Source organism: Pituophis catenifer, unplaced genomic scaffold (assembly GCF_029215685.1).
Source record: "Pituophis catenifer annectens isolate HBS135680 unplaced genomic scaffold, rPitCat1.0.hap2 SCAF_1, whole genome shotgun sequence".
Classification (NCBI taxonomy): domain Eukaryota; kingdom Metazoa; phylum Chordata; class Lepidosauria; order Squamata; family Colubridae; genus Pituophis; species Pituophis catenifer.
The window spans coordinates 16,279,417-16,293,374 of record NW_027256881.1 but is presented as its reverse complement, the minus strand read 5'-3'; the positions used below and the strand labels follow the sequence as shown (position 1 = coordinate 16,293,374).

Sequence of the window (13,958 nt, the reverse complement as noted above, 5' to 3'; positions counted from 1 at the left end):
ATAACCAGGCATTGCCTCTAGGCAACCAAGTGAGGAAACTATAAAATGCAGTATTTTCTTTCTGCTTTGTATTGATCCGTTTGTAAGTTTGTCATGATTTGTTTGTTTATGCTCATTATGAGATAGTCCAACTAGGCTAAGATCACACAACACACTGACTGTGAGAGCAGTTAATCAATGGAACAGCTTGCCTCCTGGAATTGTAGGTGCTCCACACTGATGGGATTCAATTTTTTTTGCTACCGGTTCTGTGGGCATGGCTTGGCGGGTGTGGCTTGGCTTGGCAGGGGAAGGATACTGTAAAATCTCCATTCCCACCCCACCCCACTCCAGGGGAAGGTTACTGCAAAATCCCCACTTCCTCCCAGTCAGCTGGGACTCAGGAGGCAGAGAATAGATGGGGGCAGGGCAAGTCAGAGGTGGTAATTACCGGTTCTCCGAACTACTCAAAATTTCCGCTACCGGTTCTCCAGAACTGGTCAGGACCTGCTGAATACCACCTCTGGTGCTCCATCACTGGAGATTTTCAAAAATAAATTGGACAACCATTTGGTTGGGGTGATAGGAGCTGAGGTGGTGCAGTGATTAGAGTGCAGTACTGCAGCTACTTCAGCTGACTGCTAGTTCAGCAGATCAGCAGATCAAATCTCACCGGCTCAAAGTTGACTCAGCCTTCCATCCTTCCGAGATGGGTAAAATGAGAACCCAGATTGTTAGGGGGCAATATGCTATTTAGTATACTGTCTTTGGTGTAAGCTGCCCAGAGTCCTCAGAGAGTGGGCGGCATAGAAATAATAATAATAATAATAATAATAATAATAATAATAATAATAATAATAATAATAAGCCTCTGGATTAGAAGAGAGCCCTTCCAGCCCTATGATTCTATAATATGTTTTATTTGTATCGATTTAATGTATTATGCATGTTATGTATTTTTGAGCAGATCAATATTTTTAGAGTTGCTTTTTGAATGCTACTATAGAAGAAAGCAAACAAACAAGTATTTGAATATACTTAAGCAATATAGATTGTTTGCTCAGTTTGTTTGTTAGATATCATTGAGTACAGTGCCAATTCTGGCTGTAATGGGCCAAGGGAGATTTTTATGCAAATAACTGAGCTATAATTCTTTAAAATTTCTGGATGCTGTAAAATCTATGAGTTGAAAGATTATTAAGAAAATGCAAACTAAACTCTTCCAGCCTATAGAAGAGAGCAATGCACAAAACTAGGCATATGTTGTGGTATACATCATGAATATGAAGTGGCAGTTTTATTGCCAGTTCTTTAGAATATTAAAAAGTGTCCCTGGATTTTCTCAGATTAAATTAAAAACAATTATTACTGCTTGGTTGCATTTGAATCATTCAGAAGTGGCCCTGTACAGGTAATCCTTGACTTACAATCACAATTGAGCCCAAAATTTATGTTGTTAAATGAGACATTTGTTAAGTGAGTTTTGCCTCATTTTACGACCTTTCTTGTCACAGTTGTTAAGTGAATCACTGAAGTTGTTATGTCAGTAACCCAGTTGTTAAGTAAATCTGGTTTCCCCATTGACTTTGCTTGTCAGAAGATCACAAAGGGGGATTTACAGTATATGACTTTATTTATTTATTTAGCGCATGGCTGGTCACACACAATTTTAAAACACTTCATTTTTACAGGTTAAAACAATTAAAACAATTAGAAAAAGAGCAGTAAGAAACCCTAAGAGGAAAACAGGAATAACATTTCAGAGTTTAATGTCAAGTTTGGAGATCCAGTCAGTAGCTGTCGTCGTTATGCAGAGGAAGTCCCTAAAATCTCCTGGATACCTTCTGTTAGAGCATTCCCTCACTATATGTTGGGTAGTCTGTCGGGGGGGGCCCCGCAATTGCATTGTGCTGAAGGTGTCTTTCCCCATTTATACAAGGAGTCGGCACACACCCCATGAGTCGTCCTAATTCTATTGTATGTCACCCTTATGTGTCGGGGTAGATTAAATCCTGGAGGTATGCTATTAGAATTAATATGCTCCTCTTGTGGGGAATAGCTACTCCACGCTTCCATCCACTTTTGTGTGGTGTTCTGATGATCGGCCAGCAGCTTAAGCGCTGTCAAGAGTGGTGGGTTTCTTGACTTTAATCGGCATCTTAAGAGATCAGGAATGTAACCATGAATGGGTAGAGAGGAATTTAACAGTATCTTACTATACTCCCAAATGAGAGCTTCTTGTCATCGTAAGTGCGGGGGAAGTATGTGACTAAGAATATGACCTTAGGACACAGCAACGGTCATAAATATGAACCAATTGCCAAGCATCTGAATTTTGATCACATGATCCTGGGGGCTGCTGCAAAGGTCGTAACTGTGAAAAATGGTCATTGGTCCCTTTTTTTCAGTGCCGTTGCAACTTTGAACGGTCACTAAACTAACTATTTTAAGTCAAGGACTACCTCTATTACATTGCTATTGCACCACTAAAGACTCCAATGAATCAGAATTACACGTAGTTTTCAATCTACGACCATCGATATAGCAGCCATTCAAAGTTATGTAGGTGCACTTCTCCTAGTGCTAGGGATAGCTAGTTATTTTAATAACTGTGGCAAGCAGTATCTTGTATCTATCTTTCCAGTTCTCTCTCACTGCTATGTAGTCACCTTTCTCCCCAGCAGTGATTTATCTGCTTAATGTTCCAGGAATAGAATAATTAAATTACAGAAACTGAGATTATGGTTGAATGATAAGGAAACTTTCTAGCTGTAAGTACAGTTCAAGCAGTGGAAATAGAATCAGATTTCTAGAGAAGTAGAAAGTATATTCAAGCAGACATTGTAGAGACAGCTCTCTAGAGACCTAGATCGGGGGTCAGCAACCTGCAGCTCTGGAGCCGCATGTGGCTCTTTCACCCCTCTGATGCGGCTCCCTGTCACTCAAAATATGCGTCACAACTGCCAAAGTGCGACACCCACCTGGCACGCAATTTATTGATCTTTTCAACTCTGGGTAGGTCAACCATCGATAAATCCAAGAAAAGAAAAGTTTCAGAAGAAAACAGAACGTTTAATTCAACTACATACGCTAGTTTTGGGGCCGTTCAAGAAATAGTCAGGCATGGGAAGGGTTTTGTGGCTCCCAGTGTTTTCTTTTCTGTGGGAAACGGGTCCAAATGGCTCTTTGAGTGTTCAAGGCTGCACATCCCTGACCTAGATAGATCATTTGTATTAACAGACTGTAGCTCAGGAATTAAAGGGCTAAATAAAATCTGTCTTGGAAGAGGTGATATTAATCCAACTTTTGCACTGTAGGTTAGCTGCTAACAGCTGAGAAATGATGGTTGATATCTCACAATTAACGTCCTTTCCTTTTCCACCACAGGTCTGTCAAGGTATCGTTGCTGAAGATGACCGATTGGATTCTGAATTAACACCACTTCCAAATTCCTGTCCACCTTTTTTAAAGTGGGCAAAACCTATTCAAAAATGGCAACTTTGCCAAGTACATCTGCTGGGCCTCCACCATCCCTCACGGATCCAGGAGTGGCTGTGTGGGAGTGGCAGGATGAGTTTGGCAGGTGGAGGCCGTACCGAAGTAGCGTGTGCAGCTTCATTGAGCAGTCTTTCCAGGTTCTCATGGTGAAAGGCCGGCGATCACTGGGAACCTGGCCTGTCAATGGCAGCATACCCTTGGGACAAGCTGATTCAACTCTGGCTCCCTACATAATTGACCTACCGAGTCTCACCCAGTTCCGGCAAGATACAGGTAAAAAGCAGCTGCATTATCTGCATATGGATATAGCTTAATAGCGGACACATCCATCATGATGGAGAGCAGTGTTTCTCAATGGTGACTAAGGAATTCTGGGAGTCCATACAGTAAAGTTGCTTGGTTAAGAATAATTTTTGTAGAGCATTCTCTTCTAGGCACAGTCTGAAGTGCTGAGAAGGAGCTGTAAACCTGGATTAAATCTCATTTATTAGGTTGCCGATATTTTCTTGGCCTCAGGTTTTATTACGAAATATAGGAGAATGGTATCTCCCACAAAACAACTCTAGCTTTATGATAAGGGCAGATTTTGTGTGTATTTGTTTACAGTGGGGTTTGTTGACTTAGAGTATTGTACCCGCTGAGTAAATTATGGCTTGTTAAACAAATCTTGGCTGATGTGTGGTATGTGAACCCATTCTTGTTCTCAAATAGCTGTCTTCTGAGTAGATCAATGGTAATAGTTTAAATAACGTAAAATAGCTGGCAGCCAACAGCTATCTTCAGGATATCAATGAAGGATACCAATGATAACTAATCGTAAAAGATTCTGCATTTCTTTTAAAAGAAATTCTAGTTTTTTGCAGGCTTCTTCCTCTCTCCTCCCACAAATAGAATAAGTTCTGAGTTATTTTTATGCAGCCCATTAACCTCTGCAGCACATCAGATGGATTTTATAAAAAATAAAACAACCATGTACAAATCATCTGAAATACGCCCTGTGAAAAAGACAACTCTGGATTCTGCTTCCAAGCATTCTGGTCTCTTCATAGGAAGTGAGAGAAAAATGACAGGAAACCACCTTTCTCGAGACAGAAGGAAGCAGCAGCTTATCTTGAAATGGGCTCTAAGCATTTAAGAGTCTCAGTTGAGAGCAATGAAGATAATGGCTAAATGAGGGAAGTGGGGGCGCGCGGATGGCGTCTGTCTGTGTCCCCCTGTCTGTTCATTGCACCAATCAATGTCATTCCCATCCCCCACAGGAGTAGCTTATAGAAGTAATCCTCGACTTATGACCATTCGTTTAGTGACCGTTAGAAGTTACAACAGCATTGAAAAAAGTGACTTATGACCATACAATCCTTGCAGCACACCAGTAGTCACATGATCAAGATTCTTGGCAACTGCTCTGTACTTATGATGATTCTCGGCAACTGGCATGTATTTATGATGTCCCGGAGTCACGTGATCCCTTTTTGCAGTCTTCTGGCAAGCAAAGTCAATGGGGAAACCAGATTCACTTAACAACCCTGTTACTCACTTAACAACTGCAGTGATTCACATCACAATTATGCCAAGAAAGGTCGTAAAATGAGGCAAAACTCACTTAACAATGGAAATTTTGGGCTCAACAGTGGTCGTAAATTGAGGACTACCCATATAAGAAAAGTGGCTACGTTCTTTATGCTGAATAATGTAATTATTTGTGGCAGGTTTTGGTGCCTTTTTTGGTGCATTTCAATCAGTCTTGACTTCTAGGCAAGTCCCTGCAGTTTTCTTGGCAAGATTTCAGGTGTGACTTGCCCCTGCTTGCTTTTTAAGGCTAGAGTCCTGTCCAAGCTGTCTTCGTGCTTACGTTGGGACTAGAATTCACGGCCTCCCAGTTTATATCTTGATGCCTTAACCATGTCATCCAAACTGGTTTAATTTATGACAATACTTAATGTTTAAAAATGAATATATGCTACACAGTTAAGACAGTTCCTGTCCTCAGTCTCCAGCTATAAATAACATGACACAAAAGAAAAAGGAAGGAGGGAAAAGTAAAGTGAGCATTGTTATATTGTGTGTTTTTAAATAACACATAGATAAGCAGTTAGCTTTTTATGCAAAACAAGGTAAAACCCTTTGATTTTCATATTGCCTGATCAATTCAAATACAATGGAAGTTGGCCAATTTTAAACTGGTCTTTAACTTTTGAACCTGATTCTCAAAGAAGGGATCCTACTTAGTGGCGCTGCCATGAATGGAAATGCTCCTTGGTAGAACTTCTGGCATTTCTTGTGAAAAAAATAATCAGATAGCTGGTGATTCAAAAGAGTTTTCTATCTCTGATCTACTGGACGGACTGCTGCAAAAATGGTCAAATAATGTATCCTGGCGTTCTTATTTTTTTTCTCCTAGTCCTTTGATGGCGAACCTATGGCATGCGTGCCAAAGGTGGCACGCAGAGCCCTCTCTATGGGCACACGTGCCATCGCCAGCTGCTCTTCTGGTTTCCGGCATGCACATGCACACCGGCCAGCTGATCTTCGTGAGTGCCGGAGCACTGGAAAACAGCCAAAAAAAAAAAAAACCTCAGCCAAAAAACAGACTCTTTTTCAGGCTTTTTTCCAGGCTGTTTCCAGGCCATTTTTGGGTTGTTTTTGGCCCAAAAATGGCTTCAAAACAGCCCCCCAAAATGGGCCAAAAACAGCCCTGAAAATGGCTGAAAAAAGGTCTGAAAATGGCAAAAAAAAATGGGCCAGCTGGTCATAGGGTTTCCGGTGCTCCGGCACACGCCTGGACCAGCTGGCCAGCATGCATGCACGTGCCGGGAACCCAAAGGCCAGCTGAGCACGCTGGCCAGTTGGTCTTCGGGTTTCCGGTGCACACGCATGCACGTGTGTTCCGATGTGGGCACTTGGTGCCGAAAATGTTCGCCATCTCTGTCCTAGTCTAATGCGAATGAGAAATATCACAGCAATTAATACTCGGTTTCCTGGGCTATGCAAAATCCTTCCTTTACGGCTTTTAGTTTTGGCGTCTAATGATCTTTTCTGATTTGTCGTGATTTTTCCCTCTTAGGGACCATGAGAGCTGTACACAGACATGTCTTCCAGCTTGATTCGGCACCTGGACAGGGAGTGGTTTGGGAGTGGCAGAACGACGAAGGAAGCTGGTTTCCCTACGAGATGAATGTTTGTGTCTATTTGGAGCAAGCTTTCTCGCTCAGTAGCCCTCAGGTGGATCTTGGGCCCTTTGGTTACAATTATGGGATTGATTTTGTATCACAGACCCAGATCAATAAAACCACTGGGTACCAGCGAAGAATCCGCCGGTGTGTGGACTCTCCATACCCAGTAGCCACAACCCCAGGGCCTGCTCACAGCGGGCCCACCTGTTCATGCCAACAGTGCTTGTTGAATAGTGGAACTGGCCCCATAACCTCACGGTATCGGCACTCAATGGTGAATCTTCCTGGACATTCATCAGGAACGACTCCCAAATTCCTTACTGGTATACAGGGGGCCAATAGAAACTCAGGACTCGGTGCTTCTCTGGTGGGCTTTGTGCCTTACAATAAACCAGCCCTCTCTGGAGCAAGATCGATGCCAAGACTGAACATGCAGAGTGCAGGGTCAGCATCGCAATCTGCAGCCATTGGTGGGGCCAGCTCAGCGCAGACAGCATCCAAAGGAACCAGGTATGCTTTCCTAAAGTGCCTTCCAGCTTTGTTGGATGTCGATGTCCCATCCACGAGTAGGATTATTTATAGACTTACTGCAGTATTTTTATCTTGCTTCTCAGACAGTTATTGACTCCCAGAAAGGCTCATGTCGATAATAAAAGAGAAGAGTCATCGTGCCATCAGGAATCAGATCCCTTGAGCTCGACTGTGGCTGTTTTATCATTGTTTGATAGTGTCCTTTTTTTAAAATAGCACTTGGTAGCTCTTGATTCTTTGGCTAGTAGAAAAAGCCAATAGCCCAAAACTGCTGGTTTTTTTTTTTTTTTTTTTTTTTTTGCTGATGGATTGGAAAAATGGCTTTTCCTCTTTTTTTCAATAACATTCCAGAGAATGCAGTTTCAGATTCATTATTTCATGAATTCTATAATGTTTACAAGTGCATTATGGAGAGATGGAGGCTTTATGAATGTGGAGATGAAGGAAAGTATTTTCTTCAGTACAGGCTGATGTTATGGTCATTGTTGGTGCTGTAGTAATTGTTGATGCCATGAGTGTAAATTAATACTGAACTTGACCAAAATAAAATAATATTTACCTGGCAGAAGGTGTAATTAATTAATGGAATGTGTTGCCAGTCTGGTATTCATGATCAACTAGGTGGCTTTTTGAAATGGAATAGAATAGAATAACAGAGTTGGAAGAGACCTTGGAGGTCATCTAGTCCAACCCCCTGCTTAGGCAGAAAACACCACTTCAGACAAATGGTTATCCAACATCTTCTTTAAAACTTCCAGTGTTGGAGCATTCACAACTTCTGGAGGCAAGTTGTTCCACTGATTAATTGTTCTCACTGTCAGGAAATTTCTCCTTAGTTTTAAGTTGCTTCTCTCCTTGATTAGTTTCCACCCATTGCTTCTTGTTCTGCCCTCAGGTGCAGAATAGCTATTGGAGAATAGCTTGACTCCTTCTTCTTTCTGGCAGCCCCTGAGATACTGGAATACTACTATCAAGTCTCCCCTAGTCCTTCTTTTCATTAAACTAGACATACCCAGTTCCTGCAACTGTTCTTCGTATGTTTTAGCCTCCAGTCCCCTAATCATCTTTGTTGCTCTTCTCTGCACTCTTTCTAGAGTCTCCACATCTTTTTTATATCATGGCGATCAAAACTGAATGCAGTATTCCAAGTGTGGCCTTACCACACCCTTATAAAGTGGTACTAACACTTCACGTGATCTTGATTCGATCCCTCTGTTTATGCAGCCTAGAACTGTGTTGGCTTTTTTGGCAACTGCTGTACATTGCTGGCTCATATTTAAATGGTTGTCCACTAGGACTCCAAGATACCTCTTACAGTTACTACTATTGACTAATAAATTCATGTCATCTAACACTTAATTGCCCTGTGAGGCCCTGGTTTATATATTCTAAGGCAGGGGTGGGCAATTGTGGCTCTTTTACAACCTGTGGACTTCAACTCCCAGAATTCTGGGAGTTGAAGTCCACAGGTTGTAAAAGAGCCACAATTGCCCACCCCTGTTCTTAGGCAATGTTTCTCAACCTTGGCAAGTTTAAGACACGTAGTCTTCAACTCCCAGAATTCCCCAGCCAGCATAGGAGCTCAAGTCCAGGTGTCTTAAATTTGCCAAGGTTGAGAAACGTTCTAAGGGCAAATGGGCTTCTTTCATCATTTTGAACTTCTCAGTGACATCTGGCCACCCAAATTTAGAGGTGGTGTTGAAACAGGTAAACAATTTGGTAGCAGTCAAAAAAACTCAATATCTTTTTCCTTCTTCAATTTTTATTTAAGAGGGAGGGAAATTGAAGTTGAAAGAAATCATCTGCCTAATGCCAGTACAAATAGACTTTACTTTGGATAGGATAGGATAGGATAGGATAGGATAGGATAGGATAGGATAGGATAGAATTGAATTAAATTTTTATTGGCGAAGTGCGATTGGACACACAAGGAATTTGTCTTGATGCATATGCTCTCAGTGTACGTAAACAATACATTCATCAAGAATCATAAGGTACAACACTTAATGAGTCATAGGTTACAAATAAGCAATCAGGAAACAATATCAATTCGTTTAACAACATTCAAGGTTACAATAGTGCTGAAAAAAATGACTTATGACCAGTCATCACACTTAACAACTGTCACAACAGCCCCACAGTCATGTGATCAAAATTTTTGGTGCTTGGCAACAGGGTGGATAAAAATCAATGATTTTTATTAAAAAAATAAAAAAAATCAGATTTTTTTTATTTAAATCGGATTTTTTTGATTTTTATCGAATTTATTTTAATAAAAAACTTTTGGGCTAAAAATCTATCGTAAGATAGTTTTCTATTTAAGATACATAAATAATTTAGTTTATTCAGCATGAAATGGAGCTTAGTTATATAGCATGAGGCTGTATATTCTGCAACACTGGGACTATCGGTGAGTCAACAGTGGGTCAGAGGAGTAGCAGAGATGACAGTTGCTCTTTAAAAATTATGATTTAAATCAAGTTGATTTAAATCAAGCCTTTTTACTAGTGATTTAAATCATGATTTAAATTGTGATTTAAATCAACTCGATTTAAATCAAATCCACCCTGCTTGGCAACCATTTATGATGATTACAGCAGCCTGGGGTCCTGTGATCACCATCTGACCTTTCTAGGTGTGAAGTGTGAAAAACTGTCATAAATCATTTCTTTTTCAGTGCTGTTGTAACTTTGAACGGTCACTAAGCAAATGGTTGTAAGTTGAGGACTACCTGTATAAGCTTGCAGGTCAAGGATCCGTGTATCAATTTCAGGCTGAAGCATTTCCAGTATAGAAAATCAGCCAGATCATAGGTGACGGGGGGAAAAGTCCTTAAAGCCTTGGAAATCTGTTGGCAGAACAGGGTGGCTAAAGAATCGGAGCTAATATTTCCTTCACTTTTGCCTTGATAACAGATCCTGTATATCTGTGTTAAGATCATCTTCCTTATTCTTTACATTAAATTGCAAGAAAGATTAGAATAATCCATATCACTTGTAATATGGTCTTTATCTGTAGTTTTCTATCTCAGTTTACACATACAGATCAGATTGTCTATGGAGATTCTCAGTCCTCCAGGTCATGGTTGTCCCAAAGGTGCATTTTTCAAAAGGCAACTGGACTTTTTGTTTTGTTTTGTTTTTCCTTGCAGACATTTCACTTCTCATCCAAGAAGCTTCTTCAGTTCTGACTGAATGATGGCAAATTGATCATAAATCCTTTCATCCTCCACCGTTCAGTCAGAAGTGAAGAAGCTTCTTGGATGAGAAGGGAAACGTCTTCAAGGAAAAACGAAGTCCAGTTGCCTTTTGGTACAGATGTGGATATTTTGGTACTCAGGTGATTTAACTTGTAGTTATGAATTGGATCGGGCAGTTGGGCATCCACTGTGTGTTGGGATTCAGAATTTACTATGAGATTTTTTTTTTAGATGTGACCTTCACTTGCAGATTCTAAACAGAGACCTGTCTTTTGAAAGCAATGCTGACATTTCAGAACAAGGTATAAGCTTAAGCCGAGGAAAGGGCTATTTCAACACCAGGAGACAACATTAGATAGCTTTTGTTTCTATCTCCACATAACAGCCCCCCCATCGGAAGCATGTAATTACTTCTGTCTGGGCAAATCTAACCTACACAATTAGTAGAAATCCGAGAAGGAAAGCAGCAGTAGTTCCAATACTTGGGCTAGGTTAGTTTCCTTGCCTACCTTTTCTTCTATCTGTGTTTCAAATTAGAACATTTCTCCTTTATTTTCAGCTGGCCAAAACAGTTCCCTTTTGTGTTAACTCTCTGCTTCATGTCTATATATCTTCTGCTGTGTACTTACATGAAATGAAATTAAGGGTTATATGCGTGGAAAATGAAATAAATGATTCAGAGTAAGTCATTGTGCTTATTCTAGAACAGGGGTGTCAAATTGGCAGCCCACAGGCTGGATTGTCACATGTGCAAAATTTCTTAGATTAACAGAGTTGGAAGGGACCTTGTAGGTCATCTAGTCCAACCCCCCGCCCAAGCAGGAGACCCTACACCATTTCTGACAGATGGCAGTTCAATCTCTTCCTGAAAGCCTCCAGTGATAAAACTCCCACAACTTCTGAAGGCAAGCTGTTCCATTGGTTTATTATTCTCACTGTCAGAAAATTTCTCCTTATTTCCAAGTTGAATCTCTCCTTGTTCAGTTTCCATCCATTATTCCTTGTCTGGCCTTCAGGTGCTTTGGAAAATAGCTTGACCCCTTCCCTCTCAGTGGCAGCCCCTCAAATATTGGAAGACTGCTATCATGTCTCCCCTGGTCTTTCTCTTCATTAGACTAGCCATGCCCAGTTCCTGTAACCGTTCTTCATATGTTAGTTAGTTAGTTTATTATATTTATATATCACCCTTCTCCCGAAGGACTCAGGGCGGTGAACAGCCATGGTAAAAACAATATACAACAAAAATTTAAAAACTTAATTAAAATAATTCAATCATTGGCCGAATTTAAAACACCCAACTAAAATCATTTTAAAACCCCTATCAAAACCCAATTTGTTGTAGTCTCCAGTCCCCTAATCATCCTGGTTTTTTTTTTTTTTTAAATTTGATTTATATGCCGCCCTTCTCCGGAGACTCAGGGCGGCTTACAATGCGTTAAGCAATAGCCTTCATTCTTTTGTATATTTTATACAAAGTCAGCTTATTGCCCCCACAAACTGGGTCCTCATTTCACCTACCTTAGAAAGGATGGAAGGCTGAGTCAACCTTGAGCCTTGGAGAGATTCGAACCAGCAGAAATTGCAGGCAGCTGTGTTAATGACAGGGTGCACTAAACCACTGTACTATCAAGGCTCTCCTCTGGTTGCTCTCCTCTGCACTTTTTCTAGAGTCTCAACATCTTTTTTATAGTGCGGTGACCCAAACTGGATGCAGTATTCTAGGTGTGGTCTTACTAAGTCTTTATAGAGTGGTATTAGTACCTCACTTGATCTTGATTATATTCCTCTGTTATTGCAATTTAGGATTGCATTGGCAGTCACATGCAGGCCACGCCCACCCCAGTTCCGCGAATGGGGAAAACATTGCATGTTTGACACCCGTGTTCTAGAAGATTTGATTTTTGTTTAGCTTATGGCAAGATATTAAAAAGAAGACTTTTAAGAAAAAGAAATAAAAATGGTCCTCACCAAGTAATTCCCAAAAGAAGAAACAGTACCCGTGCAAACTAGATGAAGTGCTGCCACTCAAGTGGAAAAATACCAAGGGGTGGGTAAAAAGTACCAAATTGGTCAAGCCTTTCCAAAATGGTAAGAATGGATTGCAACTGTAATTCAGAGCCATCATATAGAAATAGATGCTGGTGCATGATGAATTTCCTGCCTCACTTTTCCTAGAATTCAAATTTAGCCAGTTGGTTGAACTCTGAATTATATATAGGTACAAATAGGTATGATTCAAAAAGTGATTAGGGTTGTAAGCCTACTTTTGTACCTATACAGTACTAAGAATAGTATGCAGCATTGGAGGGGTTATAAATACCCTCTTAATATCTGTCTCTGTAATAATAGTACTTACAAGACTTTGAACACTTGCTCCTAGTTGCACTTGTGTGAATAGGGACCACAAAACCTTTGTGAAGCTATGAAAAGTATGTTTGCTGGACTAAAATTACAGAATGTAGTTTATATTACACTGATGTATGAAACTAGGAAATGCAGGTAGTCCTCAACGTAGGTCCACAATTAAGCTCAAATTTTCTGTTGCTAAGTGAGATAGTTATTAAGTGAATCTTGCATCATTTTACAACCTTTCTTGCCACAGTTGCTAAATAAATCATTGCAGTTAAGTTAGCAAAGTAGTTAAGTGAATCTGGCTTCACCATTGATTTTGCTTGTCAGAAGGTCGCCAAAGGTGGGATCACGTGACCTGGGGACACTGCAACCATCTGACATATATTGTAATTAGATGGTTCGAGACAAAGCACTTGTCAAAAGGGAATCAGCTTTGACTAAAGCCGGCTATTCTTCTGCGAGAATGTACTACTCAGCTCTACCATCTCTCAGCTCTACTCCAGAGGAGCCTTTCATATATTTTAGTTACAATATCTATTAGACTGATGAGTCTGTAATTGTTAGGATCCTTTTTATTCCTGTTTTTATGTATAGGAACTACAGTTGTCCTCTTCCATCCAGATGGGATATGGCATCTGGATCAGGGGTGGGTTCTAAAAATTTTTACTACTGGTTCTGTGGGCGTGGCTTATTTTGTGGGCATGGCTTGATGGTCATGTGACAATTCTTTAGGATTTAGCAGAGGTACTGGTCTACCAGGCTTTTAACTGCTTGCAGAGCTGTACCGGTCTACCCATTTGTTCTTGGAGGCAACGGTCTACCACCAAACTGCCTTTTAACACTGATCAGCTGTAGGATGGCCCTTTGAAGCCCCGCGGCAAGAATTTAAACAGTTTTTTTCCTTCTAGCCGATCAGCTGGGACTCGGGAGGCAGCGAATAGATTGGGGGCGGGGCCAAATAAAAGGTAAGAATAATGTGGGGGGCGGGAGGGCCCAGCTCCCGAACAAAGAGAACCGGTTCGGTGACATCATATCGTCACCACTAACGGGCACAGCCAAACCGGGAGGAACCCACCACTGATCTGTATATATATGTAAATAAACTTACCCAGAGGCGGGTCCACTAGTAAGCGTATTTTTTGAATGGCTTGGCTGATGGAAAGTCCTTACCAGGCCTTTTATAATAGATTCAATCCTGTTTTCTAATATTGGTGGCCAGAGGGGGT

General features: G+C 40.9%; 1 protein-coding gene across 2 annotated transcripts in view; it reads left to right on the top strand.

Moving 5' to 3' along the window:
• Positions 1–13,958, top strand: part of DTX2 (deltex E3 ubiquitin ligase 2) — a 36,722-nt gene that overhangs the window by 3,324 nt on the left and 19,440 nt on the right. For both annotated transcript variants that reach the window (XM_070932098.1, XM_070932097.1), the window contains exons 2-3: positions 3,367–3,750; positions 6,542–7,160. In XM_070932098.1, coding sequence (XP_070788199.1) covers positions 3,471–3,750; positions 6,542–7,160 — 899 coding nt within the window. In that variant the 5' untranslated portion in view covers positions 3,367–3,470. The remainder of the gene's footprint in view (positions 1–3,366; positions 3,751–6,541; positions 7,161–13,958) is intronic.